The sequence below is a fragment of the Perca fluviatilis genome, chromosome 2 (genome assembly GCF_010015445.1).
Source record: "Perca fluviatilis chromosome 2, GENO_Pfluv_1.0, whole genome shotgun sequence".
Classification (NCBI taxonomy): Eukaryota; Metazoa; Chordata; class Actinopteri; order Perciformes; family Percidae; genus Perca; species Perca fluviatilis.
Window position 1 is genome coordinate 1,921,875 of NC_053113.1, and position 27,336 is coordinate 1,949,210.

At 40.4% G+C, this 27,336-nt stretch overlaps 2 protein-coding genes across 2 annotated transcripts in view; both read right to left on the minus strand.

The window, feature by feature from the left end:
* The window catches only part of LOC120544669 (chromo domain-containing protein cec-1-like), a 148,801-nt gene extending 126,455 nt beyond the window's left edge, over positions 1-22,346 (minus strand). The window contains exon 1 of the mRNA XM_039778594.1: positions 21,074-22,346. The gene's annotated coding sequence lies outside the window, so the exon portion shown is untranslated. The remainder of the gene's footprint in view (positions 1-21,073) is intronic.
* LOC120544676 (chromobox protein homolog 1-like) lies at positions 7,603-21,153 on the minus strand. The gene is made up of 4 exons (XM_039778621.1): positions 21,050-21,153; positions 19,661-19,813; positions 17,330-17,646; positions 7,603-7,825 (listed from the first exon to the last, which is right to left on the minus strand). The coding sequence occupies exons 2-4, from the start codon at positions 19,751-19,753 to the stop codon at positions 7,603-7,605; spliced, it is 633 nt and encodes a 210-aa protein (XP_039634555.1). The 5' UTR covers positions 19,754-19,813; positions 21,050-21,153.
* Positions 22,347-27,336: the final 4,990 nt, after the last annotated feature.

Below are 27,336 nucleotides of genomic sequence, written 5' to 3' on the forward strand. Positions count from 1 at the left end.
TCAATTCAGGATTTTCAAACCGTTTAATTCTGAAAGACAGTGCAGTTCCGACTCTGTCTGGTCATCACGGAGATTCACAACCACAACCTGTAAGTATGCTAGCTATAATTTATAAACCTTTACGAAGTGTTGAAGTGGGCATTTGAAGTGGGCAGGTTGTAGCTAAACTACAGCTAAAGCTGTAGCTAATGTTATATCCGGTGTGAAATTGTTTAGCTCATTTTTAACAGATAATTTTTTTTAAATATGGTGATGGGTTGTGTATTTAAAGATGTGAATCTGGAATTCACAAATATCCATTAACTTGAAATCGGACACCGTTGTTAGCTTTATAAGACCTTTAGTTAGATGTTGTGTAAGTGGCGTGACGAAATTCAAACTGTAATATAATCGAATTAAAGTGATGGTTCGGAGTAATTTCACCCTAGGGTCCTTTGCACCATGACCTCGAGCCAAACACCCCCCAGAAGCTTTTTTCACCTGGGTCTAACATTGGGAGAGTTAGCGGGTGAGCAGTTCGAATAGCTCAGGCGTAATGGATTCGGCGTGTCTCTTAACATTACCCAAAAATGACACGTACTGATACCAAAGGTCTACACTAATATAGTATATGTTATGCATTAAAGAGCGCCATGGATTGTAAAAGTTTATAAGAATTACCAGGTAAAATAACACTTGCCTGCTGGCTTCTGCTCTCTGTTGTTGTTGTTGCTGCTGTAAGACGAGTGCTTAGGGACATCTACAAATTACAACACCGAAAAGAGATGCAACAAAAATATTTTTTAATTTAACTTATTTTTTAAAGTAAGTGCTGTAGTATAACTAGCAGGAGACAAGTAATAATTGAGGTAAGTTTGGAGACATTACCTTATTTAATCATTAAATTAATAAATATTTTTGTTGCATCTCTTTTCGGTGTTGTAATTTGTAAATGTCCCTAAGCACTCTTACTGCCCGGTAGTAACAGCAGCAGCAGCAGCAGAGAGCAGAAGCCAGCAGGCAAGTGTTATTTACATAAACTTCTGGTGTACTTACAAATTTTACAATCCATCGTTTTATGAGTGCATAACCTATTTGTACTACTGTAGACGTTTGGTATCATTTCGGGCATTATTAGTGGGGTAATGTTAAGAGACACTTCGGATCCATTAGCCTCTGCGCTAAGCTATTCAGCTGATAACGCTACGCTACGATAACGCTCCCAATGTTCGACCCAGGTGAAAAAAGCTTCTGGGGGGCTGTTTGGCTCGAGATCATGGTGCAAAGGACCCTAGGGTGAAATTACTCCGAACCATCACTTTAAGGCGAAAAGGAAGCTAACTATCCGTGATTTGTAGCTAGGATTGAAGGGACAGTCACAGCTAACGAAACACTTTGTCTTCACAAATATTCATTAAATTGAAATCGGACACCGTTGTTAGCTTTATAAGACATATAGTTAGATGTTGTGTAAGTGGCGTGACAAAATTCAAACTGTAATATAATCGAATTAAGGCGAAAAGGAAGCCAACTATCCGTGATTTGTAGCTAGGACTGAAGGGACTGTCACAGCTAACGAAACACTTTGTCTTCACAAATATTCATTAACTTGAAATCGGACACCGTTGTTAGCTTTATAAGATCTTTAGTTAGATTTTGTATAAGTGGCGTGACATGTGTGTAACATGAGGTAACAGATTGCTGGTATAACAAGCTCGCTGACGGAGCTCTCACTCTCACACAACGGGCCATTTAGCTAGCAGGAAGAGAGGAGTTGAAGGCCCTGGAGCTCTGTCAGGGCAGCGGTGTTGGTAGCCCCTGCTGTGGGCTGCCGTGACGGGGCGTCATACCAAATTTGCAATTAGCCATCAATTTTCGTAAAACGGCCCATATTTGAGCTTTATATAGTTGATTTCTCGCTTAAAAAAGTATCAGAAGTGAATTTAATAACGAAATAGCCCGATAAACAATGTATAACTTTGCAATGAGACCTGCTGTCGAGTCTCCCATGTGTTTCTATGTAGTTTGCTCAAACCAATCAGCGCGTAGCTCATTCTTAATATTCATCAGCATACCATATTTGGAAGAAAAGCTCTTGTTCCAAATAGACCCATATTCACAGGGTAGTTAAGGGCCTAATAAAATATCATTCGGGCAATTTTCAGCCCAACCAATGTTACATACCCCATTAGGAGACCTTAACTGGTTTGGCCCAACTGCTTCTCTTCATAATTGTTAGATTAATAATACATAATAAAGTTGAGGGAGGCAGGCCAGCCAAGCCAGATCCGGCAGGGGGAGAGTTCTAAGCCCGAAAAAGTTACCTCTCCTTATGACCTGTCTCTCTTAGTTACCTGTTATAGTTACGCTGTTATAGTTGTAGACTGCCGGGGGACTTCCTTCCTTTGACACACTGAGCTGCTCTCTCCTCTCCCTTTCTATTACTGTTTCTATTACTGTTACTATTACTATTACTATTTGTGTGCAGCCCATCCCAGAAATGCTTTTTACTAATCCTAGCTTCTGGGGAGTTTACTCCCCGGAGTCCTTATGCTTTTTTTTTCCCCCAGCGTATTTCCTTGGAGAACGTTGGCACCAAGACCCTGGTTGCAGCTGTCGCCGTGGTCCTGCTGCACTCCCTGCTGAGCTCAGCGATGCCCTGCAATGTCATGCTGCGTCCTGCTGAACCCTGCAGCTTCCCGCTACATCCAGTCACTGTTCCATTATTAATGGGACTACTATCGCCGCTGTTCATCACACCCCCAACCGCTGGCTGTGACACCGCCTACCAAGAGCCTGGGTCTGTCCGAGGTTTCTTCCCAAGAGGGAGTTTTTCCTCGCCACTGTCGCACTGCTTGCTCTTGAGGGAATTACTGGAATTGTTGGGGCTTTGTAAATTATAGAGTGTGGTCTAGACCTACTCTATCTGTAAAGTGTCTCGAGATAACTTATGTTATGATTTGATACTATAAATAAAATTGAATTGAAAAAAAATTAAGGAACAGTGTAAAATACCCTATATAATCATTCTATCACCCCTTTAACTGTTTTTATTTGTTATTTATTACTTTTTGTTTCAGTTTGAATGAATGTCTTTTATTGACTTCAATATTTATATTTATTTCATTTAGCATGTTTTCATGGTTCAATACAGTTTTTTTTATTTTTATAATAAAGTTCAGCACTGTTTTACTTGGAGTGTCATGTTTGTTTTTATCCAGTATCAATTCTAAATACTATCGGTCGATTAATCGGTTATCGGCAAATACGGCCCAACCTAGCTATCGGTATCGGTAAAATCCACTATCGGTCGACCTCGATTCATAAGCATATAGTAGCTATAGCTAAGCATGTGGCTCCACAGGCTACTCTGTTTATTGGTGATTGCACCTTGCCAGCAAATTGCCCTAACACACCATCTAAATATCAATACATGGCTGCACAAGTAATATTAAACAATCTGCACATCTATGAAATAAGAAACACATCAAGGTCTCTCTTTCTCTCTCTCTCTCTCTCTCTCTCTCTCTCCAAATGTCACGTCGTAACACAGGCTAAACTTCCACATCGTAGCAGAACACTTACTGAAGATAAGGCAGTAAACCAGTATCGAGGCAGTAAATGGCAGTATCTGCACATCTATCAGCTATGCAATAAGAAACACAGCAACAGCAATATTATCAAGGCTATAATATATCTCCCTCTCTCTCTCTCTCTAAATGTCACGTCGTAACACGGGCTAAACTTCCACATCATAGCAGAACACTTACTGAAGATAACGAGGCAGTAAAACCCATGACAGTTTAGCAAGCTACAGAATAGTTTTAACTTACGTTCTGGGCTACACACATTAGGGCTTTGACTCCGAACTTCGTTATTCGAATATCATTCGAATATTAAAAAAAATGATATTCGAACGAATATTAGCCAGCCCTTAATATTCGAACCTGTTATGGGCATTGTTTTTTGTAAATGCGTTTGCTTTTAAACGTTGTTTTCAGTTCAGATTCCGAGGCTTTTTCACGCATTTCAAAATGTAACTACACGTCGCGGCGACGCACGTCTCTCGGCCGTGGCTCGGTAGCGGTGCATTCCCCCCGAATTCTCAAAGAAAGCTGGCTCGGCCAGGGCCAGGCCAGCTCAGTGGCGTCTTTCTCCCGTCGCGTTCCGCTGTCTCTCCTACCTACACCGGCGCCGCACCCTGTCCCTTCTCCCCTTCCTACCTGCCTGCTCAGTGCTGCTGCACATGAGGAGAGAGCGGGGCTGCTCCTCAGTCACAGAACAAAAGAGAAAGGTGACTGTTTCGGCGGCCACGGGAGAGAAATACATTGCGTGCTCGCTGGACAATACTGGCGACTCTTTTTTATTTTACAGAAAGTCGCCAGATTTGTCGCTAGTCGCTTTTGTGAAAAAAAGTCGCTAAATTGGCAACACCGCACACACCAGCACACGAATATAAACATCAGACCACTTACGTAGGCTACGGTGAAAGCTCCGAACTTCCTGTCGAAAGCACACTGTTTGTGTTTAATCCGGGGTCTGACTTAATTTTTTTTTTTAACTGAAGGCATTTAATGGTCAAAATATTATTAATAAATATTCGAATATATTCGAATAATAATATACAAACGAACTTCGAATATGATTTTTGGGCAAAAGTCAAAGCCCTAACACACATCACTTCCACAAGTCCGAAAACGGGTAGGAATGATAAAGGAAAAAGTCTGTTAACATGCTGCTACATTCTCTCCCCTTCTCCTGTCTAAGCGCGGTGCGCCTGAGCGGCAACTTCAGGAGCCTCGGATGTAGGGTTGCACGATTAAGGCCAAAATGATAATCACAATTATTTTTGATCAATATTGAGATTGAGATCACAACTAAATATCACAATTATTTATTATATTTTAACTAGTGCTGTCAAATGATTAAAATATTTGATCGCGATTAATCACATTAATGTCATAGTCTCACATTTTTATCTATTCTAAATGTTCCTTGATTTCTTTTTGTGTTACGCGGGGGAACAGAACAGCGCTCAATCAGCTGGCAGCGGCAGTGGGAGGGGGAGAGCAGAATAGGCACAGAGAGAGGCAGGCCAACAGAAAAACACAGAGGGGAGAAAACTAACCGAGAAACAAAACAGAGAATAGTAAACAAAACAGAAGACTCACAGCCAGCCGATCCCAACAATCACATTTTGTCCCATTATATTTTTTCCATTTTAATGCTCTTATCAACATGGAAAAGTGGATCAGCTTGGTTTGTGCAAATGTTTTACAATTTCACACGAACATTCTCACTTGGAACTAATAATCTGTCACATAATAGCCGCTTTCCGAACAGGTAGTTACAGGATCATAGTTATAGGAAAAGTCCACTTCTAAGCAGTTCTACTACTCCCCCAAAACCGTTTTTTCAATTCGCATTCGCACTGGCCAAGTGGCCATAGGGACTATAGGAGGGGTAAGGGAGTAATGCAAGCACGGCAACGGTCTTTATAGCGTTAAAATCAGAAAACAAATACACGAAAAAAGTATAAACTACATACTAAATCTAATGTATATAGCATATTTGACAGGTATCTCTCTCTCTCCCGCCTGTGCCGGCTGCGTTGTGGACGTACGTGTGTACCTCCATTTTCCACTGCAGATAGTACTGCCTCATGCCTGAGGTGAGCGTGTCTGGTTGTCATAGCGACTATGGTTTCCCCCGACTCATTTCCTGGTTCTCGTTCTCCATAACCAACGTAAAATCAAGGAGAGAGTTAACTTTTCCTGCTACAGGTTTCCCACCGTGGTCAGAAAGAACAGGGGAGACACTTTGTTTCTCTCACTGACTGTAGAGTCACTACTCATGTCTGTTTTGTTTCCGGTCTGTGAAATTACGAATCCTACTATAGCCACGCCAAGACCCACCCTTCAATTACTACTATTGGCCAGGCGTCCAAGGTAACGTAACCCCATTTGTTCAGGTCCTATCCCCTGACAAATCCGTTATCCTAACCACTCGAGGAGAAATGCCTATTCCCAACCAATCAAGCTGCTTCGTAGGGCGGGTCTTGGCGTGGCCATAGTGGGATTCGTAATTTTGCTTCCGGTCTAGCTAGATCCTTCACTGTCTATGCGTTAATCGCGCGCTAAAAAAAATTGTCGGCATTAAAATGGGTTTGCGTTAATGCCGTTAATAACGCGTTAAACTGACAGCCCTAATTTTAACCAAAACAAATATTATAGTCACATAGGATAATTATAACTGCTTTCACATCCATATTGTGCTACATTCCAGCTAATACATCCATATTGTACTATATTCATCCTTTATTGAAGGATACTAAGAAGTATGCCATTTCAGCTGTTGCGCGACCACTTTCCACACATGCGCATTTGCCGTGAAAGATACAGGCATCGCAATTTTCTGTTCATGTTAACGGCGCATGTGGTGCCCGGTATCTACCGGACGAAATAGTAACTCAGATTTTGGTTGCCACTTACTGTCACTTACATATCTCCAACAGTCTACAGCTAAAGCTATGAGCTAAAAGACACAAACTAGCACTGGTCACTGCTGTTGTCTGAAAAACAACACAGACGGGACAAAATGTTGCGTTTACTTGTAAACATCATAAATGGCTTAGGATGACCGACTGCTATCTGTTGTGGAATTGTCTTCACTGTCCTCAGTCCAACTCTGTGACTGTCTACATCTAGAAACTAAGCTGGGAGCAACTCCGACTGGCTCGTGGAGGCACGTGATCGGAGAGTCGTTTATGGAGCACTATATTGGCTTTGCAAAAACTTCGATACGGAGCGTTCTATGAGCGGAATGACGCATTTTAAATATCGCTCGATCACGCAAATTTGATCGTGGGAAGCCAAAATCAGGATCGTGATTAAAATTTGATTAATTGTGCAGTCCTACTCGGATGTAATTGTTACTGTCAACATTTTTACCGTGGTTTACCGTTACACCGGTAATCGTTACATCCCTACAAGAAACCAAATGGCTCAGAATGACATGAAATCAATGTGATGTTAAAGTGGTATTGCACTACAGTAGAATTTATAAATCCAGGATAACCGATAAAGCGAGGCTTGACCTAGTCTGATCAGAGCATCCTGGCATTCTGTTTCACGATGGCCAAGCCAGGCTGAGGAGGATCAACTAGGTTGTTTAACAGCAATATAATGGTGAAATAAGTTATTATTGTTACATTTAAGGTTGGGCATCGTTTAGATTTTAACGATTCTGATTCTAATTCCGATTCTTCCTTTGGATTCCGGTTCTTATTGATTCTCGATTCCGATTCTTTGAGCGGTGGAGTTGAGTCCGATGGAATCGTAATTTTTGAAACGATTCCAAGTAGGAATCAGTTCTCGATGCCCAACCCTAGTTATGTTATTATTACATTTTTAGTAAATCATTTAAATTCCTACCTTTCTTGTGCTGAGCCGAAAAATGTATCCGATCTGTGACTCAAAACCATGATCCAAACCGAACCATGAGTTTGGGGATCCATTGCACCCCTATTATTTTACATGTATGTGCATGCATCTGCATATTGCAATGTCAAGAGTCATTTATATATAAATCCTAAAAGATATTTGTGAAACCCTCTGTATGCATTCATTTCTGGGACTCTTCACTCTGGAGAAACCTCTTTCCTTCGCTCACCTCCTCCTTCTTCCTCTTGCTCCCTCGCTCCTCTGAGTCTCCCGAGGCCTCACTGACAACTCTCCTCTTGCCCTCCTTCTTCTTCTTTTCCTCCTTCTCCTTGTGTTTCTGCATGTACTCGGTGATAAGGTCGGGGCAGTCCAGGTTGTCTTGTGGCTCCCATGTGTTATCCTCACTGGAAAGGTGAGTGCAGACAGAAGAAAATCTCATCAGGCTTTGTTTTTAGGCAATACATTCTGACTCTAATTGCTAATTTGTATTATTCCTTTTTTCTATTGCCATTTTGTAAGGTTATTTGATGGTCTGCAACTTAGTGTCAAAATACCAAACCTTCAACATTGAGGGCATGATACAATGCCGGAATTGTATGTATGTATGTATGTATGTATGTACAGTGCCTTGCGAAAGTATTCGGCCCCCTTGAACTTTTCGACCTTTTGCCACATTTCAGGCCTCAAACATAAAGATATAAAACTGTAATTTTTTGTGAAGAATCAACAACAAGTGGGACACAATCATGAAGTGGAACGAAATTTATTGGATATTTCAAACCTTTTAAACAAATATAAAAACTGAAATATTGGGCGTGCAAAATTATTCAGCCCCCTTAAGTTAATACTTTGTAGGCGCCACCTTTTGCGCGATTACAGCTGTAAGTGGCTTGGGGTATGTCTCTATCAGTTTTGCACATCGCAGAGACTGACATTTTTGCCCATTCCTCCTTGCAAAACAGCTTCGAGCTCAGTGAGGTTGGATGGAGAGCGTTGTGAACAGCAGTTTTCAGTTCTTTCCACAGATTCTCGATTGGATTCAGGTCTGGACTTTGACTTGGCCATTCTAACACCTGGATATGTTTATTTGTGAACCATTCCATTGTAGATTTTGCTTTATGTTTTGGATCATTGTCTTGTTGGAAGACAAATCTCCGTCCCAGTCTCAGGTCTTTTGCAGACTCCATCAGGTTTTCTTCCAGAATGGTCCTGTATTTGGCTCCATCCATCTTCCCATCAATTTTAACCATCTTCCCTGTCCCTGCTGAAGAAAAGCAGGCCCAAACCATGATGCTGCCACCATCATGTTTGACAGTGGGGATGGTGTGTTCAGGGTGATGAGCTGTGTTGCTTTTGCGCCCAAACATAACGTTTTGCATTGTTGCCAAAAAGTTCGATTTTGGTTTCATCTGACCACAGCACCTTCTTCCACATGTTTGGTGTGTCTCCCAGGTGGCTTTTGGCAAACTTTAAATGACACTTTTTATGGATATCTTTAAGAAATGGCTTTCTTCTTGCCACTCTTCCATAAAGGCCAGATTTGTGCAGTATACGACTGATTGTTGTCCTATGGACAGAGTCTCCCACCTCAGCTGTAGATCTCTGCAGTTCATCCAGAGTGATCATGGGCCTCTTGGCTGCATCTCTGATCAGTCTTCTCATTGTATGAGCTGAAAGTTTAGAGGGACGGCCCGGGTGTTCGTAGATTTGTAGTGGTCTGATACTCCTTCCATTTCAATATTATCGCTTGCACAGTGCTCCTTGGGATGTTTAAAGCTTGGGAAATCTTTTTGTATCCAAATCCGGCTTTAAACTTCTCCACAACAGTATCTCGGACCTGCCTGGTGTGTTCCTTGTTCTTCATGATGCTCTCTGCGCTTTACACGGACCTCTGAGACTATCACAGAGCAGGTGCATTTATACGGAGACTTGATTACACACAGCTGGATTCTATTTATCATCATTAGTCATTTAGGTCAACATTGGATCATTCAGAGATCCTCACTGAACTTCTGGAGAGAGTTTGCTGCGCACTGAAAGTAAAGGGGCTGAATAATTTTCGCACCACTTTTTCAGTTTTTATTTGTTAAAAAAGTTTGAAATAGCCAATGAATTTCGTTCCACTTCATAATTGGGACCCACTTGTTGTTGATTCTTCACAAAAATTACAGTTTTATATCTTTATGTTTGAGGCCTGAAATGTGGCAAAAGGTCGAAACGTTCAAGGAGACGAAAACTTCGCAAGGCACTGTATGTATATATATATATATATATATATATATATATATATATATATATATATATATATATATATATATATATATATATATATACACAGTACAGGCCACATTCTCATTCAATGCGTTTCCTTTTTATTTTCATGACTATTTACATTGTAGATTCTTACTGAAGGCATTAAAACTATGAATGAACACATATGAAATTATGTACTTAACAAAAAACTGTGAAATAACTGAAAACATGTCTTATATTCTAGATTCTTCAAAGTAGCCACCCTTTGCTTTTTTATTAATAAGGGAAAAAATGCCACTAATTAACCCTGACAAAGCACACCTGTGAAGTGAAAACCATTTCAGGCGACTACATCATGAAGCTCATTGAGAGAACACCAAGGGTTTGCAGAGTTATCAAAAAAAGCAAAGGGTGGCTACTTTGAGGAATCTAAAATATAAGACATGTTTTCAGTTATTTCACACCTTTTTGTTAAAGAGGTGATAGAATGATTATATAGGGTATTTCAAACTGTTCCTTATGGTCTCCTAATGGGGTATGTAACATTGGTTGGGCTGAAAATGGCCTGGTTGATATTTTATTGGCCCTTATGCATCCCTGTGTTTTGGCCCTATTTGTAACAAGAGCTTTTCTTCCACATATGGTATGGTCATGAATATTTAGATGAGCTGCGCACTGATTGGTTGAGCGACTTGCCATACGCACATATTAGAGACTAATATGAGACTAATCTCATATTCCAGACACTGCAATGTTTCATTACCAAATTCACTTCTAAGACTTTTTTAAGCGAGAAATCAACTATATAAAGCTGAAATATGGGCCGTTTTACAAAATTTGATGGCTAATTGGAAATTTGGTAAGACGTGTCGGACTTTAGGAGCTCCACACAGTCTGACGAGAAAGCGGCAGCCTGCTGGGCTCCATACCCAGGGTAAAGTCACCCTTTGTGGATACTGCACTACGGGGCTCCGCGGCCAGCTGCCGGCATAACTATAATATATTTACGGTTTGAATTTCGTCACGGCACTTTGATTTTAAGGCATTTTTATGAACGTGAGGCGTCTTTGTAGGACGAGCAGCTGCTTGCAATATGTCCCATTCATTACAATGGGGAAATACCGCAGCTAGCTAGCTACACTGTCGCCATAACTAAATTATATTTACAGTTTGAATTTCGTCACACGCCACTTATACATCATTCCCCAATGTCTTATAAAGCTAACAGTTGTGTCCGATTTGATTTTAAAGGCATTTTTTATGAACGTGAGGCGTCTTTGTAGGACCATCACTGCTTGCTATATGTCCCATTCATTACAATGGGGAAATACCGCAGCTAGCTACACTACGTCGCCATAACTAAATTATATTTACAGTTTGAATTTCGTCACGCCACTTATATAACATCATTCCCCAGTGTCTTATAAAGCTAACCGTTGTGTCCGATTTGATTTTAAGGCATTTTTATGAACGCAAGGCGTCTTTGTAGGACGAGCAGCTGCTTGCTATATGTCCCATTCATTACAATGGGGAAATATCGCAGCTTGCTCACTTTCGCATAACTAAAGTATATTTACAGTTTGAATTTCGTCACGGCATGAATATTACAGGTTCCTCAAGCTTGTCCGATTTCGGATATCAATTGAATGTATTTTTGTGAATGTCAGAGTTAGGAGGAGGCTAGCTAGCTCTCATTGATGAACTCCATCTCACCGCGGCTCTATCAATGAGACTCGCGGACAAGAGGCTTTATTTCCCCGATTGTTTGTTTAAATAACTCAACACACATACCCATTATAAGATTAACTGGAACCTGCGGGCTGCGGTAAAAGATTGCGGCGTAACAAGCTCGCTGACACTTGCGGTCAGGGGCGATCGTAGCAACCCAGGCAGCACCAACACGGCACTAAACTCCGACACACAGTCGGAGAAAATTTGCAATTAGCCATCCTTTTTCGTAAAGCGGCCCATATTTGAGCTTTATATGGTTGATTTCTCGCATAAAAAAAGTTTCAGAAGTGAATTTTGTAATGGAATAGCAGAGATCTGCGTGACCTAGCTAGATTCAGAAGACTACCTGATCTCAGGTCAGTTGTGTAGCCTATGTAAATATTGGGGCGTGACTGTTCTCTATGAAGGTAAATATGGTGCAAAATGTGAGAGCTTGTAGAATACAATGTGAGAACTTGCAGAACAAAAAAATTTAACTTGTATGTTAAAATTTGCACTTGTAAAATAAAAATTTGCACTTGTAAAATAAAAATTTGCACTTGTAAAATAAAAATGTGCACTTGTAAAATAAAAATTTGCACTTGTAAAAATTATTCACATTTGAAGTCACAAAAGAAAAAAACATGAGAGCTTGTAAAAAAATCTGAACTTGTAAATTGAAATTTGCACTTGTAGAAAAATATTCACAAATGTGTAGATTGATATTTGCATGAACACAATGACAGCTGCAAACTTGTAACGCAACATTTACTCATGGCACTTTTTTTTACTCAGGTTGATTTTCCATCACAACCACAACTCCGTGATTACAACCTCTCGAATCTGTCACTGTATGCGCTCTCTCGCATCACAAAGAGGCGAACCTGCGCCTCGACTTTTGCAACACTTGTTGCGATACATTTGGTGCAAAACTAATTTGTACCTGTGGACTTAGGCTGTGGAGCTCTGATCCAACAGAACGGGACAACTCTGTCCGGCTTATTTAGCTATGTCGCATGGAAGCCTGGTTGAATAGCAAGCTAGCGTTAGCTAACTAACCAACCAGCCTGATTCTAAATAAATACCTTTTAATTATCTTAACACTTTTTAACAGTCAAACTGAAACACTGGCGGTGAGCTCCAGGTCCTGCAGACGGACCGTCACCAGCGGGTATCGGCCAGCGGAGCAACATCGCTATTGTTGCCAGAAAGCTTACGCTGCCGACCTCGACCTGCAGTCGGCTCCAGCGGGACACGGAGAGCCCCGCACCCGGTAGCATCGGCACATCCCCGGCCATGACCACAGCTTGCTTTGCTGATGTTGGTCCTCACTGCCAATCATTGCACCCGCTGGCAGCAACAATAGCTTCTGCAGAATTACATCCACCTCGCCGGGCCGCAGCAATCATTTTTTGCCGAATTGCGTCATCTCTTAACCCTCGTTGCTGCCGAGATTTGCACCCAGGTAGCAAGGAAATGATAGTCTGATAAAACATTGATGTCTCTAAACGTTGTAAAATTATAATCATCATTGATGAACATGACAAAGGAATGTATATAGCCTACATTTTAATTAAACAGTAGCTACTTTGCCTTATAAAATCATTATTTCCCCTTATGGATGGAAGTCTTGGCAGGGATGCAGAACTTGGCACGTGTTACCCGCTGATGACTGTCCGTCTGCGGCTGCAGGACCTGGAGCTCACCGCCAGTGTTTCAGTTTGACTGTTAAAGTGTTTAGATAACTAAAAGGTATTTATTTAGAAGCTGGTTAGTTAGCTAACGCTAGCTTGCTATTCCACCAACACTAGCGGTGAGCTGCTACCCGGGTGCGGGGCTCTCCGTGTCCGCTGGACTCCGACTGCAGGTCGAGGTCGGCAGCCGAAGCTTTCTGGCAATAATAGCGATGTTGCTCCGGCTGGCCGATACCCGCTGGTGACGGTCCGTCTGCAGGACCTGGAGCTCACCGCCAGTGTTTCAGTTTGACTGTTAAAAAGTGTTAAGATAATTAAAAGGTATTTATTTAGAATCAGGCTGGTTGGTTAGTTAGCTAACGCTAGCTTGCTATTCAACCAGGCTTCCATGCGACATAGCTAAATAAGCCGGACAGAGTTGTCCCTCATCTGGCGATAGAAACCCTGCTTTCCCCGTTCTGTTGGATCAGAGCTCCACAGCCTAAGTCCACAGGTACAAATTAGTTTTGCACCAAATGTATCGCAACAAGTGTTGCAAAAGTCGAGGCGCCAGATTCGCCTCTTTGTGATGGAGCGAGCGTACAGTGACAGATTCGAGAGGTTGTAATACGCGAGTTGTGGTTGTGATGGAAAATCAACCTGAGTAAAAAAATAAGGAGACATGAGTAAATGTTGCATTACAAGTTTGCAGCTGTCATTGTGTTGATGCAAATATCAATCTACACATTTGTGAATATTTTTTCTACAAGTGCAAATTTCAATTTACAAGTTCAGATTTTTTTTACAAGCTCTCATGTTTTTTTTCTTTTTGTGACTTCAAATGTGAATAATTTTTACAAGTGCAAATTTTTATTTTACAAGTGCAAATTTTTATTTTACAAGTGCACATTTTTATTTTACAAGTGCAAATTTTTATTTTACAAGTGCAAATTTTAACATACAAGTTCAATTTTTTTGTTCTGCAAGTTCTCACATTGTATTCTACAAGCTCTCACGTTTTGCACCATATTTACCTTCATAGTTCTCTTAAGGTTCCGGATTTTGAGACGCTTGCGTAAGCAACTCAGCTTTGTTGGGATTCGCCCGTTTACAGCGGCAGTTTCAAAATATGAGATTTTCATAGTAAAGGGGTGTCAGTGGGACTTTGAGCTTCTATGTATGTCCTATTTACCCACCGAACTGTCGTTGTTCAACTATGACAGGGTAAAATCGGTTTTGCATTCTATCACCCCTTTAAGTACATAATTCCATATGTGTTCATTCATAGTTTTGATGCCTTCAGTGAGAATCTACAATGTAAATAAAGAAACCCATTGAATGAGAAGGTGTGTCCAAACTTTTGGCCTGTACACTCATATATAATATATATATAATATATATATATATATATATATATATATATATATATATATATATATATATATATATATATATATATATATATATATATATACATACATACATACATACCCTTACTTGAAAGTATTGGCCCTTTGCCAACTTTTCGGCCTTTTGCCACATTTCAGGCCTCAAACATAAAGATATAAAACTGTAATTTTTTGTGAAGAATCAACAACAAGTGGGACACAATCATGAAGTGGAACGAAATTTATTGGATATTTCAAACCTATTAAACAAATAAAAACTGAAATATTGGCGGGCAAAATTATTCAGCCCCCTTAAGTTAATACTTTGTAGCGCCACCTTTTGCTGCGATTACAGCTGTAAGTGGCTTGGGGTATGTCTCTATCAGTGTTGCACATCGGAGACTGACATTTTTGCCCATTCCTCCTTGCAAAACAGCTCGAGCTCAGTGAGGTTGGATGGAGAGCGTTTATGAACAGCAGTTTTCAGTTCTTTCCACAGATTCTCGATTGGATTCAGGTCTGGACTTTGACTTGGCCATTCTAACACCTGGATATGTTTATTTGTGAACCATTCCATTGTAGATTTTGCTTTATGTTTTGGATCATTGTCTTGTTGGAAGACAAATCTCCGTCGCAGTCTCAGGTCTTTTGCAGACTCCATCAGGTTTTCTTCCAGAATGGTCCTGTATTTGGCTCCATCCATCTTCCCATCAATTTTAACCATCTTCCCTGTCCCTGCTGAAGAAAAGCAGGCCCAAACCATGATGCTGCCACCACCATGTTTGACAGTGGGGATGGTGTGTTCAGGGTGATGAGCTGTGTTGCTTTTACGCCAAACATAACATTTTGCATTGTTGCCAAAAAGTTCGATTTTGGTTTCATCTGACCACAGCACCTTCTTCCACATGTTTGGTGTGTCTCCCAGGTGGCTTTTGGCAAACTTTAAACGACACTTTTTATGGATATCTTTAAGAAATGGCTTTCTTCTTGCCACTCTTCCATAAAGGCCAGATTTGTGCAGTATACGACTGATTGTTGTCCTATGGACAGAGTCTCCCACCTCAGCTGTAGATCTCTGCAGTTCATCCAGAGTGATCATGGGCCTCTTGGCTGCATCTCTGATCAGTCTTCTCATTGTATGAGCTGAAAGTTTAGAGGGATGGCCGGGTCTTCGTAGTGGTCTGATACTCCTTCCATTTCAATATTATCGCTTGCACAGTGCTCCTTGGGATGTTTAAAGCTTGGGAAATCTTTTTGTATCCAAATCCGGCTTTAAACTTCTCCACAACAGTATCTCGGACCTGCCTGGTGTGTTCCTTGTTCTTCATGATGCTCTCTGCGCTTTACACGGACCTCTGAGACTATCACAGAGCAGGTGCATTTATACGGATACTTGATTACACACAGCTGGATTCTATTTATCATCATTAGTCATTTAGGTCAACATTGGATCATTCAGAGATCCTCACTGAACTTCTGGAGAGAGTTTGCTGCACTGAAAGTAAAGGGGCTGAATAATTTTGCACGCCCACTTTTTCAGTTTTTTATTTGTTAAAAAAGTTTGAAATAGCCAATGAATTTCGTTCCACTTCATAATTGGGACCCACTTGTTGATTCTTCACAAAAAATTACAGTTTTATATCTTTATGTTTGAGGCCTGAAATGTGGCAAAAGGTCGAAACGTTCAAGGGGCCCGAATACTTTCGCAAGGCACTGTATATATATAAGGGCTGCAGCTATCGATTATTTTAGTAATCAAATATTCTACTGATTATTCCATCGATTAATCGAGTAATCGGATAAGAAATACTTAGTAAGAAATACTTAGTAAACAGCAATAGTAAATATTTATTATTGCCGTTTACTAAAAAAAAGGAAACCTTTCGCTTGTATACAAAAGACTGGTTTCCTTCTTTACAAAAAGCAAAAAATGTTATTGCCAAATTCCAAGACCCTTAAAAAGAAATACATTACAATAGTACATTTTTGGTGGCCCAAATGTTAATATTTTTCACCCAATTCTCCTTCTTGTCTCTGGCTCTTTGCACTGGATATGCAAAAGAGCTGTTCACTGACCAGAGGGTTTACAGCAGGGCTACTCAACTACACTGTTCTGGTGGACACATTTTCAGAAGCGAGGAGCATAGCTATATCTATGGTGAGGAGAAAGAATAAAGAATGCATGATGACGTCATTCACGTGCATATTAAGTAGCCATGCTGGGGGGAGGAGCCGGTTTGTCTCCGGCAGCAGCTACATTTCCAAAGATTAGAAGCAAACTAATAAAAAGTTACACTACAAACCGACAGCTTTCGTTTTAGCTTGGTAAAACATCGCTATTAGCAGAGTAGCAAGCTGCAGGCTAGTTGTGTAAAACATCGCTATTAGCCTAGTAAAATAGCATGCTGCAGGCTAGTTGTGTAAACAGCGCGGTGGACGAGAGCAGCAGACGTTAGCTACCTTGTGTCGGGTTGGCTCCGTGGAATGGATGAGTACACTGGAGGTTTGTTACAGAGGTGATGTAGCAGCATGTTTGCAGCTTAAAATGATCCCAAACTTTCTGTCGTTTTCTCTTGCCTGTCTCTCCCTTTTAGACCCTCGCTATTTTCGTCTTCCTTAATTTGTAATATGGGCCGTCAGTCTTGTGTCCGCAGAAGCGCAAACCTCTTGTGCGCTAGTAATAATCCTCCGTGCGGAAACACAGTGAGCCGTACAACCTTAATTACATTGATTTAACGAAGCTTCGAGGCAAAGAATTTAGCTTCGAGGATTTTTTGTAATCGAATTATTCGAGTTACTCAAAGAATTGTTGCAGCCCTAATATATATATATATTTATTCAGGACCAAGAACACAAAGTATTAATATTATAGACTCATACATACTCTGAGAACCCCTTCCATTTCAGCAGAAACTCTACTCTTCCCTTCACCACTCTGCGGTCCAAAACCTTCTCCACCACATACTCCTCCTCTTCCTCCTTGACTGCTGCTGCGACAGGAGGTACTGCAGGTTGCTCCTCCTCTTCCTCCTTCACTGCTGCTGCTGCAGGAGGTACTGCAGGTTGCTCCTTCTTCTCCTCCTTCACTGCTGCTGCAGCAGCTGCAGGAAGTGCTGCAGGCTGCTCCTCCTCCTCCTCGGCCTTCTTGCCCTTCTTGTCCTTTCCTTCTCCGGTCTCCAGCTTGACGTCTGCTGAGGGCGCCTTTGGTAGACCCAAGGGGGAAACATACAGAGATAATGATACAAGGGTTAGAAGAACTAATGGGAGGTTGGAGTGAATTATAGTTTACCCTGTTTTACTAGATTCAAATGTTCTGTTTGAATGGAGAAAATGCTGATGAGGTGAACAACCCATAGGAATTCAGAGTGTGAAGTATCTCCTGAATTACCTCGCCTTGCAAAACTCAGTTTGTTTCGGAAAACAACAACAAACTTTGAGCTAGCAAGCTTGCATTCGGTACGGTTTATACAGGGTACCCCCAGGAATGATTTACCAGGTAATGACATTTTATTATAATATTTAGTTCACAATAGCTTTGTAAGGCGTTTTTGTACTCTAATAACATCAAATAATAAAGTATTTGTTGCATGAATAGCTCTTTGTGGACAAGTTGTGGACATTAAGCTATAGCCTACATTTAAAAAGTGTTGATAGAGAAATCACAACAGATATCATCGGGTATTTCCTAACTAAGCCCAGGTAACCAGTTGTTTTAGATCAGCTCAAAACAAATTGTTACCTGGTTGCTGACGTAGTTGATAAATACGTGACTGGAAGCGGTTTCATATAGAGCATAGATAGCTCACTGTGTAGAGCTGTGGACTTGAGTGTTATGTTTATGCCACAAGATCGAAACCAGCTCGACCCAAACTTGAATGATTATATTGTTTTTAGATCTTTTTTTTCTTGTAAGTGGCTGTGATGTGGTGATTACTTAGACAAACATTTTCGCAACAGTAGATCATGGAAACAATTTGAAAATCGCCAGTAATATTTTTGTGATTGTGTGGCGAATCTGGTGACAGAGGCGGTCCACATCGGCAGCTGTTAAGTAAACACAACATACGGAAACCAGTTAGGGTGGAAACCAGTAGGGCTTTAACACCGGCAGGTGGGTCTTCCAGCTCCCCCGTTTCATTAGCTGTAGACTGACTCGCAAGCCGATCCGCTTGTTGTGCTAACCTCAGCCACATTGCTCTCAGCCTCGTCCGCCAGCTGGTCCACATCTCTGGCCAGACCTTCAGACACTTGCCCATTCTTACCGACGAGCTAACGTTAGCTTGTTAGTAGCACGGTGCCAGACGTTTTGTTTTCTTTCTTGACAACGGATTGATTTACGCCTGAGCCCCATCCCCCCCCCACCCCCCCACACTTTCTTTTTTTCCTTTCTCATCGGATCTGCATCGATCTCAGATAGGCTATGGCATTTCTAAAATCAAATTAACGGAAATTGACGGAGAACATTAATCCCTGTAAACATGAATGCAACAGAGTATATTCATCAGTTATTTTCCCCCAGCCAAATATAAGGTCAAAAACCATTGAGGTGTCCTCTCCCTGTTGTTACATGAAGGTACAGTAGTCTACACTATATAGTTACTGGTCCAGTGAACTAAGACTATAATTTGGGAGAATTATGGATGAGGATGTGTTCTTAAAAATGTACAATCCTCCCAAATTATAGTCGTTAAAGAATACAAAAAAAATTATCAAATAAAATAATTGAAGGTGCATTGGTATAGAAACACACATGTACAGCAATTTATATATTGCCCTTAGTAACTGACTTCATTTAAAAACACATTTGGCAACTTTATCAGCCTTTTCTAATTATCTCAACAACTGCAGTAATATATTCATCAAACTTCTAACAACAATATGAACTGCAGTCTTCATACAGCAATATGACAGTAACAATGTCAACATTATTGTTGTAACAACTGTCACATGAATGATTATATAACATAATGGTCACAACTTTAAATGATAACAGTACTTAACTGAACAGCAATATACACCTGTTGTATTCATCCTGACTCGACCTAGTCTCTCCTCCTCAGCCTGACTCCACCTAGTCTCTCCTCCTCAGCCTGACTTGGCCTTCGTGAAACGCACCAAGCCAGGCTGCACAGATTAGACTAGGTCAAGCCTCTCTTCATCAGTTATCCTGGATTTATAAATTCTACTTTTGTGCGATACCCCCCTGAACACTGACCTGAACATGGCTGGTATCAGAGTCCCAGTCTGCTGCTGGTCTTCTGGGGACCTTGTTGCTCCACTGCTCCTGGTTCTGGTTGTCCTCCTCCATTCCTCTCTTGTCCCGAAATCCAGCAGATGTCCACTTGGGCTGCTGGACTCACTCTGGATTCTGTTCAGTACAAATCAAAGCATGCAGAGATAGTCAGGAGCTGCTGTCTCCTCTCCTTTTCCTCACATCCACACACAACTAAAACAACAGTCGGCAAACTCAAAGCAGCGGCTGGAAAACTGTTCCATTTCCTTCCTCGCTACACAATGAACTCGGAGTAGTTTGGAGAAAACAGCATTATATTAAACTGGGAATGAATCTAAACAAATTCACAACAACAGAAAACATTTTAGATTAAATTCACATTTCAGGAAAAAGGAAACTCAATAAAAAGTGATTTTGACGACACTAGATATCAATCAAAAGCTACACACAAGGCCTATATCTTCCTGGTTAAGGTGGGAACGCGATCTGACCCAAACACAGGAAATGGACCAAAACCAGAGCATTTACTAGCCTGCAGTTTCAACCTTTCACACAGTTTACAGACTTAAATATCTGGTTTAAGGGATGAGAACTTTCAGATCCATATGTAATGGGTGTGCAGGTTAGTTCCAGTGGTGTAGTCTACATGATACGCAGGAATACACAGTACACCCACTAAGAAAGCTCCAGGATTTCCATATACCCACTTTAAAATACCCAATGATACGCAACAACATACTTTCCATTATATTTTTGATATATTTTGAATTGTCATCCGTTTTCTTCTTAGCATAGGCTAAATAAAGGTATTTCCACCATAAATTGGTGCATTAAACCGTATCCAAATGCAACAAAAATACAGTTGTTGACGCTCAAAACTTCCCTGGGGGAGGACACCCAGACCCCCCTCCCCCCCACCCTCTGGGCTGCTTCCACCACGTGACGCTGCTCCCATTGTTCACCTTCCTCTAAAATATTAGAAACACTAAAGCAGAACCAGAAAAGCCAACACGGTGGAAATGTAGTGGAGCTTCATTATTTTGGAGAGTTTCCCTCTGATATTCTGTCCAATCAACAAGCGACTGCTTCCACCACGTGACGTGTGTTTCCACTATTTGCTGCGTTTGATAAAGTGCAGTGTGACGCAAACCGAACCAAATGAAAAATGCAACAATGTTACAACTTCAGCCCCGAATCTCACCGAGCCCACCGACCTAAAGAGGAGCAATTAACGGAGCAGACTGTTGCTCAGCAACGGACGTTCTGTTTCCCTGAATCTTAGCAACAGCAGAATGGGAAGCTAACGCATGCGCAGCTCTGGCTTCTATTCGCTTTGATAGCCGTGTAAAAGAACATTATTAAAGTGTTTACCTGAGTGAGTGTGTGCGGGTTTACCTGCAGCTCTGTCTTCTTAAAACCGTTCTTATACTGTCTATGTTTAAAACTCACTAATAAACAACACAACTATCCCGCCGCCAGCCCGAGATCACAGTGAAGCAACGAGACTTCCGGTTTCCTCCAAGTCAGGGATTTTCAGATTAAAGTTTAAAATGAAAGAACGCCGCCACCTGGAGGTCAGGAGGGGAACAACAGATACACATTCAGTTCATTAATCAGTTAGTGGTGGACTGGAACTGAGGACATTTACTCAAGTATTTAGTTGTTCCACATTCCCAGACATTTAAAAGCATTCAATCATTGAGGTTATTCTACAAGTCAGATGAATAAATCAGCTGTTTACTATCTGACCTGGTCTGTTTCCTGCTGCTCCATCATTCTTTAGTGTCCTCTGGAAACAGTTTGCTTTCTATTTTCTGACTTTGTATGACATCATCAGTGTCTTTGCTTTCAGTCTGAACACACCTCAACAGATTTAAAACCACATTCAGTCACAGAAAATACAAACAGGGAAGATAAAATGTCAGAAGAAGATTATTAAATGAACAGTTCACACTTCTTTCTCTCTCTCTCTCTCTCTGTCTCTCTCTAAAACAAATGTGACAGCATTTTGGAGCATTATTATGACCATATCTGTGTCTAAAACAGTTAATTGTGATGCTCAGATTGATTTTACATTCACTTGGCTTCGGTACTGTCCAAAACTGCTGGAGTCTGTGATGAAGACTGAAGCTAAAAGTTCAGATATAATATTCACAAAGTCAACATTAATTAAAGTGGTTGGACTCCCAGTGTGTGTGTTGGTTGGCTGTCCCAGCTGATTTCTGCTGATTGGAAACATCTCCAACTTTCCATCCGACAACTGAAGAAGGAAAGTGAACCGACAGCAGCACCTGTCTGTCCATCAGTCACCTGGAGCGGGAGGGGGGGACACGCGCTTCTGCTGTTCTGCCAAAAAGTGATCGCAGCCCCTACCTTTACACTGAAAGGTTGTTTCTGCCTCAAAAATACTGGATTTCAATTCTATCTGACAGATTATAGCCCACAAGAATTTAACCAGTTTAAATACATTTTTTAAGAAGCAAAACATCCAGAAAATGCACGTTTCCACCTGCCAAAAAGTGATGGTAGCTCCTAGCTTGTGTTTGAACGGTTGTTTCTGAAGAGAAGATGAGAGCGTGCAAACAAGACACATGTTCATGTCTTCATCATCAAAATAATCTGCCTCAGGTTGAGCAGAATAAACGTTAAATAAAAAGTGACAAAACTAAACTAAAGATTAAAGTCAAAGTAGGCTACATACTTACTTAGCACTAACTTCAAGTATTCAAAGTAAAAGTCCTCACTGTGTACATTTCAGAGTGTGAAATTATGGAGCCTTCAAGGTTCTGAAAGATATTTTCTATCTTTCTAAGTCTTATGGTGTGCAACAAGATTAAAATGATAGATTTTTAAAGCCTTCAGTCTGAAAAGGTTTAATGAACAGGTTCTTTTAGCGCGTTCATGAACAACACTGATGAGCAAGTTGAGCAAAAGTATGAAAGAGACCAACAGGTTCTCTTCCAAGTGAACTAGAGTTCGGTTCCCTTCAGCTGAGAACTAGACTGGGTAAACCCAGCCCCATCTGACGGCGATTTGATTTCACCCTGTTCAATCTGAAAAGATTGAGCTTGGTCTGGTGATAGCCAGACTAGGTGAGAACAGGATCTGACCCAAACACAGGAAGTGGACCAAAAACAGAGCATTTACTAGCCTGCAGTTTCAACCTTTCACACAGTTTACGGACTTAAATGTCTGTTTTAATGGATGATAACCTTCAGATCCATATGCAATGCCTGTGCAGTTTAGTTCCCCCAACAAATGTGAATGCCTGAAACTCTTTTTTTCAATTTACAGCGTTAAAATGCATTTATTTATTCTCCAGTAAGTCAGCTTCCAGTAAGATTCCAGTTCCCTCCAAACAGTGGCCTAGGTTTTAACAGCCTCTCTGCTCCAACTCCTCTTTAACACAACTAAAGACATTTAATGATAGAGCCAACACTGTCAGCTGCTCCCATTGTTCACCTTCCTCTAAAATATTAGAAACACTAAAGCAGAACCAGAAAAGCCAACACGGTAGAAATGTAGTGGAGCTTCATTATTTCGGAGAGTTTCCCTCTGATATTCTGTCCAATCAACAAGCGACTGCTTCCACCACCTGACGTGTGTTTCCACTGTTTGCTGCGTTTGATAAAGTGCAGTGTGACGCAAACCGAACCAAATGATGCAACAATGTTACAACTTCAGCCCCGAATCTCACCGAGCCCACCGAACTACAGAGGAGCTACTAACGGAGGAGACTGTTGCTCAGCAACAAGCGCAGATCGATAGAGTTCAGTGGCGCAGATATTTCATACAATGTTAGTATTATTCATATTTTAAAGACATTCATATTAATTAGAACAGTTTCCACTTTTGCAAATGTTTTGCACAACTTCACCTTCTTCACATTGAAGCCTGCAATTCAGTGTAGTGACAGCTTTTAAGAAAACCTTTAAATATTCCACTTTAGTATCATACATGTTTGGTGTTATTTAACATGTTAAAGAAATGTATACTAATTAATACTATTCCAACTTTTCCAACTATTCTTACTGCTTCCCATTCTTTCCAAAGACGCAGCAATCTAGTTATACTTCAGCAATTTAGCTTTACTTCACCTTTTTCTATTTTTTTTTTTTTTTTTTTTTTTTTTTTTTTTTTTTTTTTTTTTTTTTTTTCAGGGTTTAAAAGAAATTTTTGCAAAAAAAATATTTTTTTTTTTTTTTTAAAAAATTTTTTTTCTTTTTTTTTTTTTTTGGGGGGTAAACTGAAGTATGATGTCATAAGAGTGTCATAAAAAAGAATAAACCTGTAAAATAAAAAGAAACTAAATGTCAAAGTTCAATTCAGTTTATTTAAGAAGAGGACAGATCAAATTAATAAAACAAATGATTATACATGGGTTAAAAATCTTATTTTGAAGCTAGTGACAGTCTGCTGATTTAAGCCTTGATATAATTTAAACAGATGAGTTATATAAACAGTTGTTATGAAGTGTGAAATTAGCTTGATGGACCAAAACCGTTTTTTGTACCAGGTTGTAAACATTTATATATTTCTGATGTAAAGTCTGGATTTTTCCACATGGGGTCTATGGGGAATGATGCGAGGAACTGTTCAGTGACACACATAACAAACATCGTTTTCAGCATCTTACTGAGATATTAATAATCACTCAAATAAAACATACATAACCTGACACAAGCTAGCATTAGCTCAATTCAGTATCAGGACAGTCCCTTAACTTACTGTTAGCTTAAAAGAAGGATTAATTAAAAAAAGAAAACCTTTAAAGATTCCACTTTAGTATCATACATGTTTTGATGTTATTTTAACATGTTAAAGAAATGTAAACTAATTAATACTATTCCAACTTTTCCAACTATTCTTACTGCTTCCCCTTCTTTCTCATTAAAGCCAGCAATCTAGTTAAACTTTAGCAATTTAGCTTTTCAGCATTAACAAGCATTTTCACAGGCATTTTCTGCAGGAAATGCATTTTCTAGTTACTTTCAGATTAGTTTTTTTTCCCTTCCTTTCCAAAAAAAACAAACAAAAAAATCTCCAGATGTGTTGATGTTGAATATTTGTGATAAACTGAAGTATGATGTCATAAGAGTCGTAAAAAAGAATAAACCTGTAAAATAAGAAGAGATTAAATGTCAAAGTTCAATTCAGTTTATTTAAGAAGAGGACAGATCAAATGATTTATAGAAACAGTTACGAAGTGTGAAATTAGCTTCATAGTCAAAAAACTTTTTGTACCAGGCTGTAAACATTTATATATTTCTGATTTCTGATTTTGCCACATGGGGGTCTATGGGGAATGATGCGAGGAACTGTTCAGTGACACACATAAACATCGTTTTCAGCATCTTACTGAGATATTAATAATCACTTAAATAAAACATACATAACCTGACACAAGCTAGCATTAACTCAATTCAGTATCAGGACAGTCACTTAACTTCCTGTTAGCTTAAAAAGAAGGATTAATGTTACTTTTTGTGATATTAAATTCAACACTTTAGTAATAGTATAATATTGTAAAACACATTTTTCATCCGTGAAATGTTATTCCATGTTGCTTAGTTTAGCATTTCTTTCACATGAACATCCAAAAGCAGTACAACTATCTTTTTCTGAGTCTTTAAGATCAGTTGTCTGTCCCAAGATGGTGGTGGCACAGACGCAGTTTAAACACATTGGCCCTCATTTATGAAACATGCGTATGACCTAAAACAGGTGTAGGACGGGCGTACGCCGATTCCTACGCAAAGCAAGGAATTTATCAATTTGAACTTGAGTGTAGGCTGCGATAAAATCTCACGTCTGGTCTGAACTCGTGTATGCAAGTTTGAGTCAGTGTGGACTTGCAGTGCAGCATATAATCAGTTTAACAGGAGAAGGAGAAGTCATCAGTTTATCACTTATCAGAATTGGCAGATCTGGCTCCTTTAGAAGACCTTTATTCGCCGATACAACAGTGCACACGTACACGCACGGGCCAAGCTGGAGCGCTCCATTGGATTGATTAAGGGCAGATGGCTCATGGTCTTTTATCAGCGAGGGGGGGGCGGGGGAGGGAACCCTACTATACACGCCAGAAAAATTCTGCAACATTGTTTTAGCCTGTGGGGTTATGTAGCCAGATGAGCCGATGCCCAGATTTCAGTGTCCAGCACAGCCCCAACTGGGGCTATACGAAGGAGACAGGATATTATTCCTCGCTTTTAAAAAGGTACAGTGTTATGTTATATAAGTTTGGCAATGATAGCCTACTCAATACAGGAAACATGACGATGCACAACATTTTTATTTATTCTTCAGGTTTTCGTTTCTCTTTTAAAGTGTTGTTAATGGCCACAAGTGAATGACGTATTTCGACCATTGACCGAGTTATTTCAGCTCGTTTTTCCAGCCCCTCTGCTGTCAAGAGACCGGGTCGGGGTGGTGGTCCAGCACAGGGGGGCGGAGGACACGAGCTCTCCTTCACAGCTGTTGCCTGGCTCTGACTCATTAAAAATTAAAATGTGTGTTTATTTAAATATAGGTAAACCATGTAGGCCTAAGAGATTGCAATATAAGCCTGTATATTACTATGGGGACTATAGCATACATATGTCAAGGATGTATAAATTAAATAAACTTCAACTGGAGTCTGATTTACCACGGCAACACTGTTGACCGCATCAGTGATCTCTTTCATTCTGCATTCTTTCTACAGCCTTTAATACCAGTTTTCAGGCTGCCAAATCTACACACGTTAGTGCAAATGAACCTGAGATATCAGGGTTTCAATCTCCACCTCTGAAAAGTGCCGCTTCTCAGCCGGATTACGTATTTCAATTCAATTAAATTCAATTAAATTTTATTTTTAGTATCGAATCATAACAACAGACACTTTACAGCTAGAGTAGGTCTAGACCACACTCTATAATTTACAAAGCCCCAGCAATTCTAGTAGTTCCCCCAAGAGCAAGCATTCAGTGCGACAGTGGCGAGGAAGAAACCTCGGCCAGACCCAGGCTCTTGGCGGTGTCTGACGATGCCGGATGGGAACGTGCTGAACAGTGGATGTCGTAAACTGTAGAGACAAGGCCTCAAAACCCAGAATATATTGGTACATGATATTTAAATTACGATTATTTCCAGCTGCTGCATTTATCAATGTACAACCATTCTTACACCGATTGGTGTGATACGAACGTTTCATGAATCACACGTGAAGCCTGTCGTAAGATGATTTCTGCGCTCTTATCTGCGCTGGTTTCGACATTAGGTTGATAAATGAGGGCCATTAACTTTTCAAGTCATCTAAGTAGCAGCAGCAGCTGCAGCAGCCATGTTCTGATTACAGCTTTTGTCGTCTTAAGTGACAAACTGAATATTTCAGCAATTTGACATCACCTTAGTAAACAGTGATGGGGATTTGTGTAAATTGTATTTACCAGGTGATTAATTAAGAACAACAAATACTTATTTGTGCCACAGACGCAGTTTAAACACATTAAGGGCCCTATTTTAACGATCTGAAACGCAAGTATCAAATGCGAAACCCAAGTAGCTTTGTGGGCGGATCTCAGGCGCTGTTGCTATTATACCGGCGGGATAAATGAGTCTTGCGCCCGACGCAAATCTAAAATGGGTTGGTCTGAAGTAGCTAGGTGTGGTTTGGG

Coding starts and splice junctions, on each gene's coding strand:
- LOC120544676 (XM_039778621.1), bottom strand. CDS start 19,753: ATGGAGGAGGACAACCAGAACCAGGAGCAGTGGAGCAACAAGGTCCCC. Junction 17,647..19,660: donor CTGATACCAGCCATGTTCAG/GTCAGTGTTCAG, acceptor GGTCTACCAAAG/GCGCCCTCAGCAGACGTCAA. Junction 7,826..17,329: donor AAATGGAAGGGGTTCTCAGA/GTATGTATGAGT, acceptor TCACCTTTCCAG/TGAGGATAACACATGGGAGC.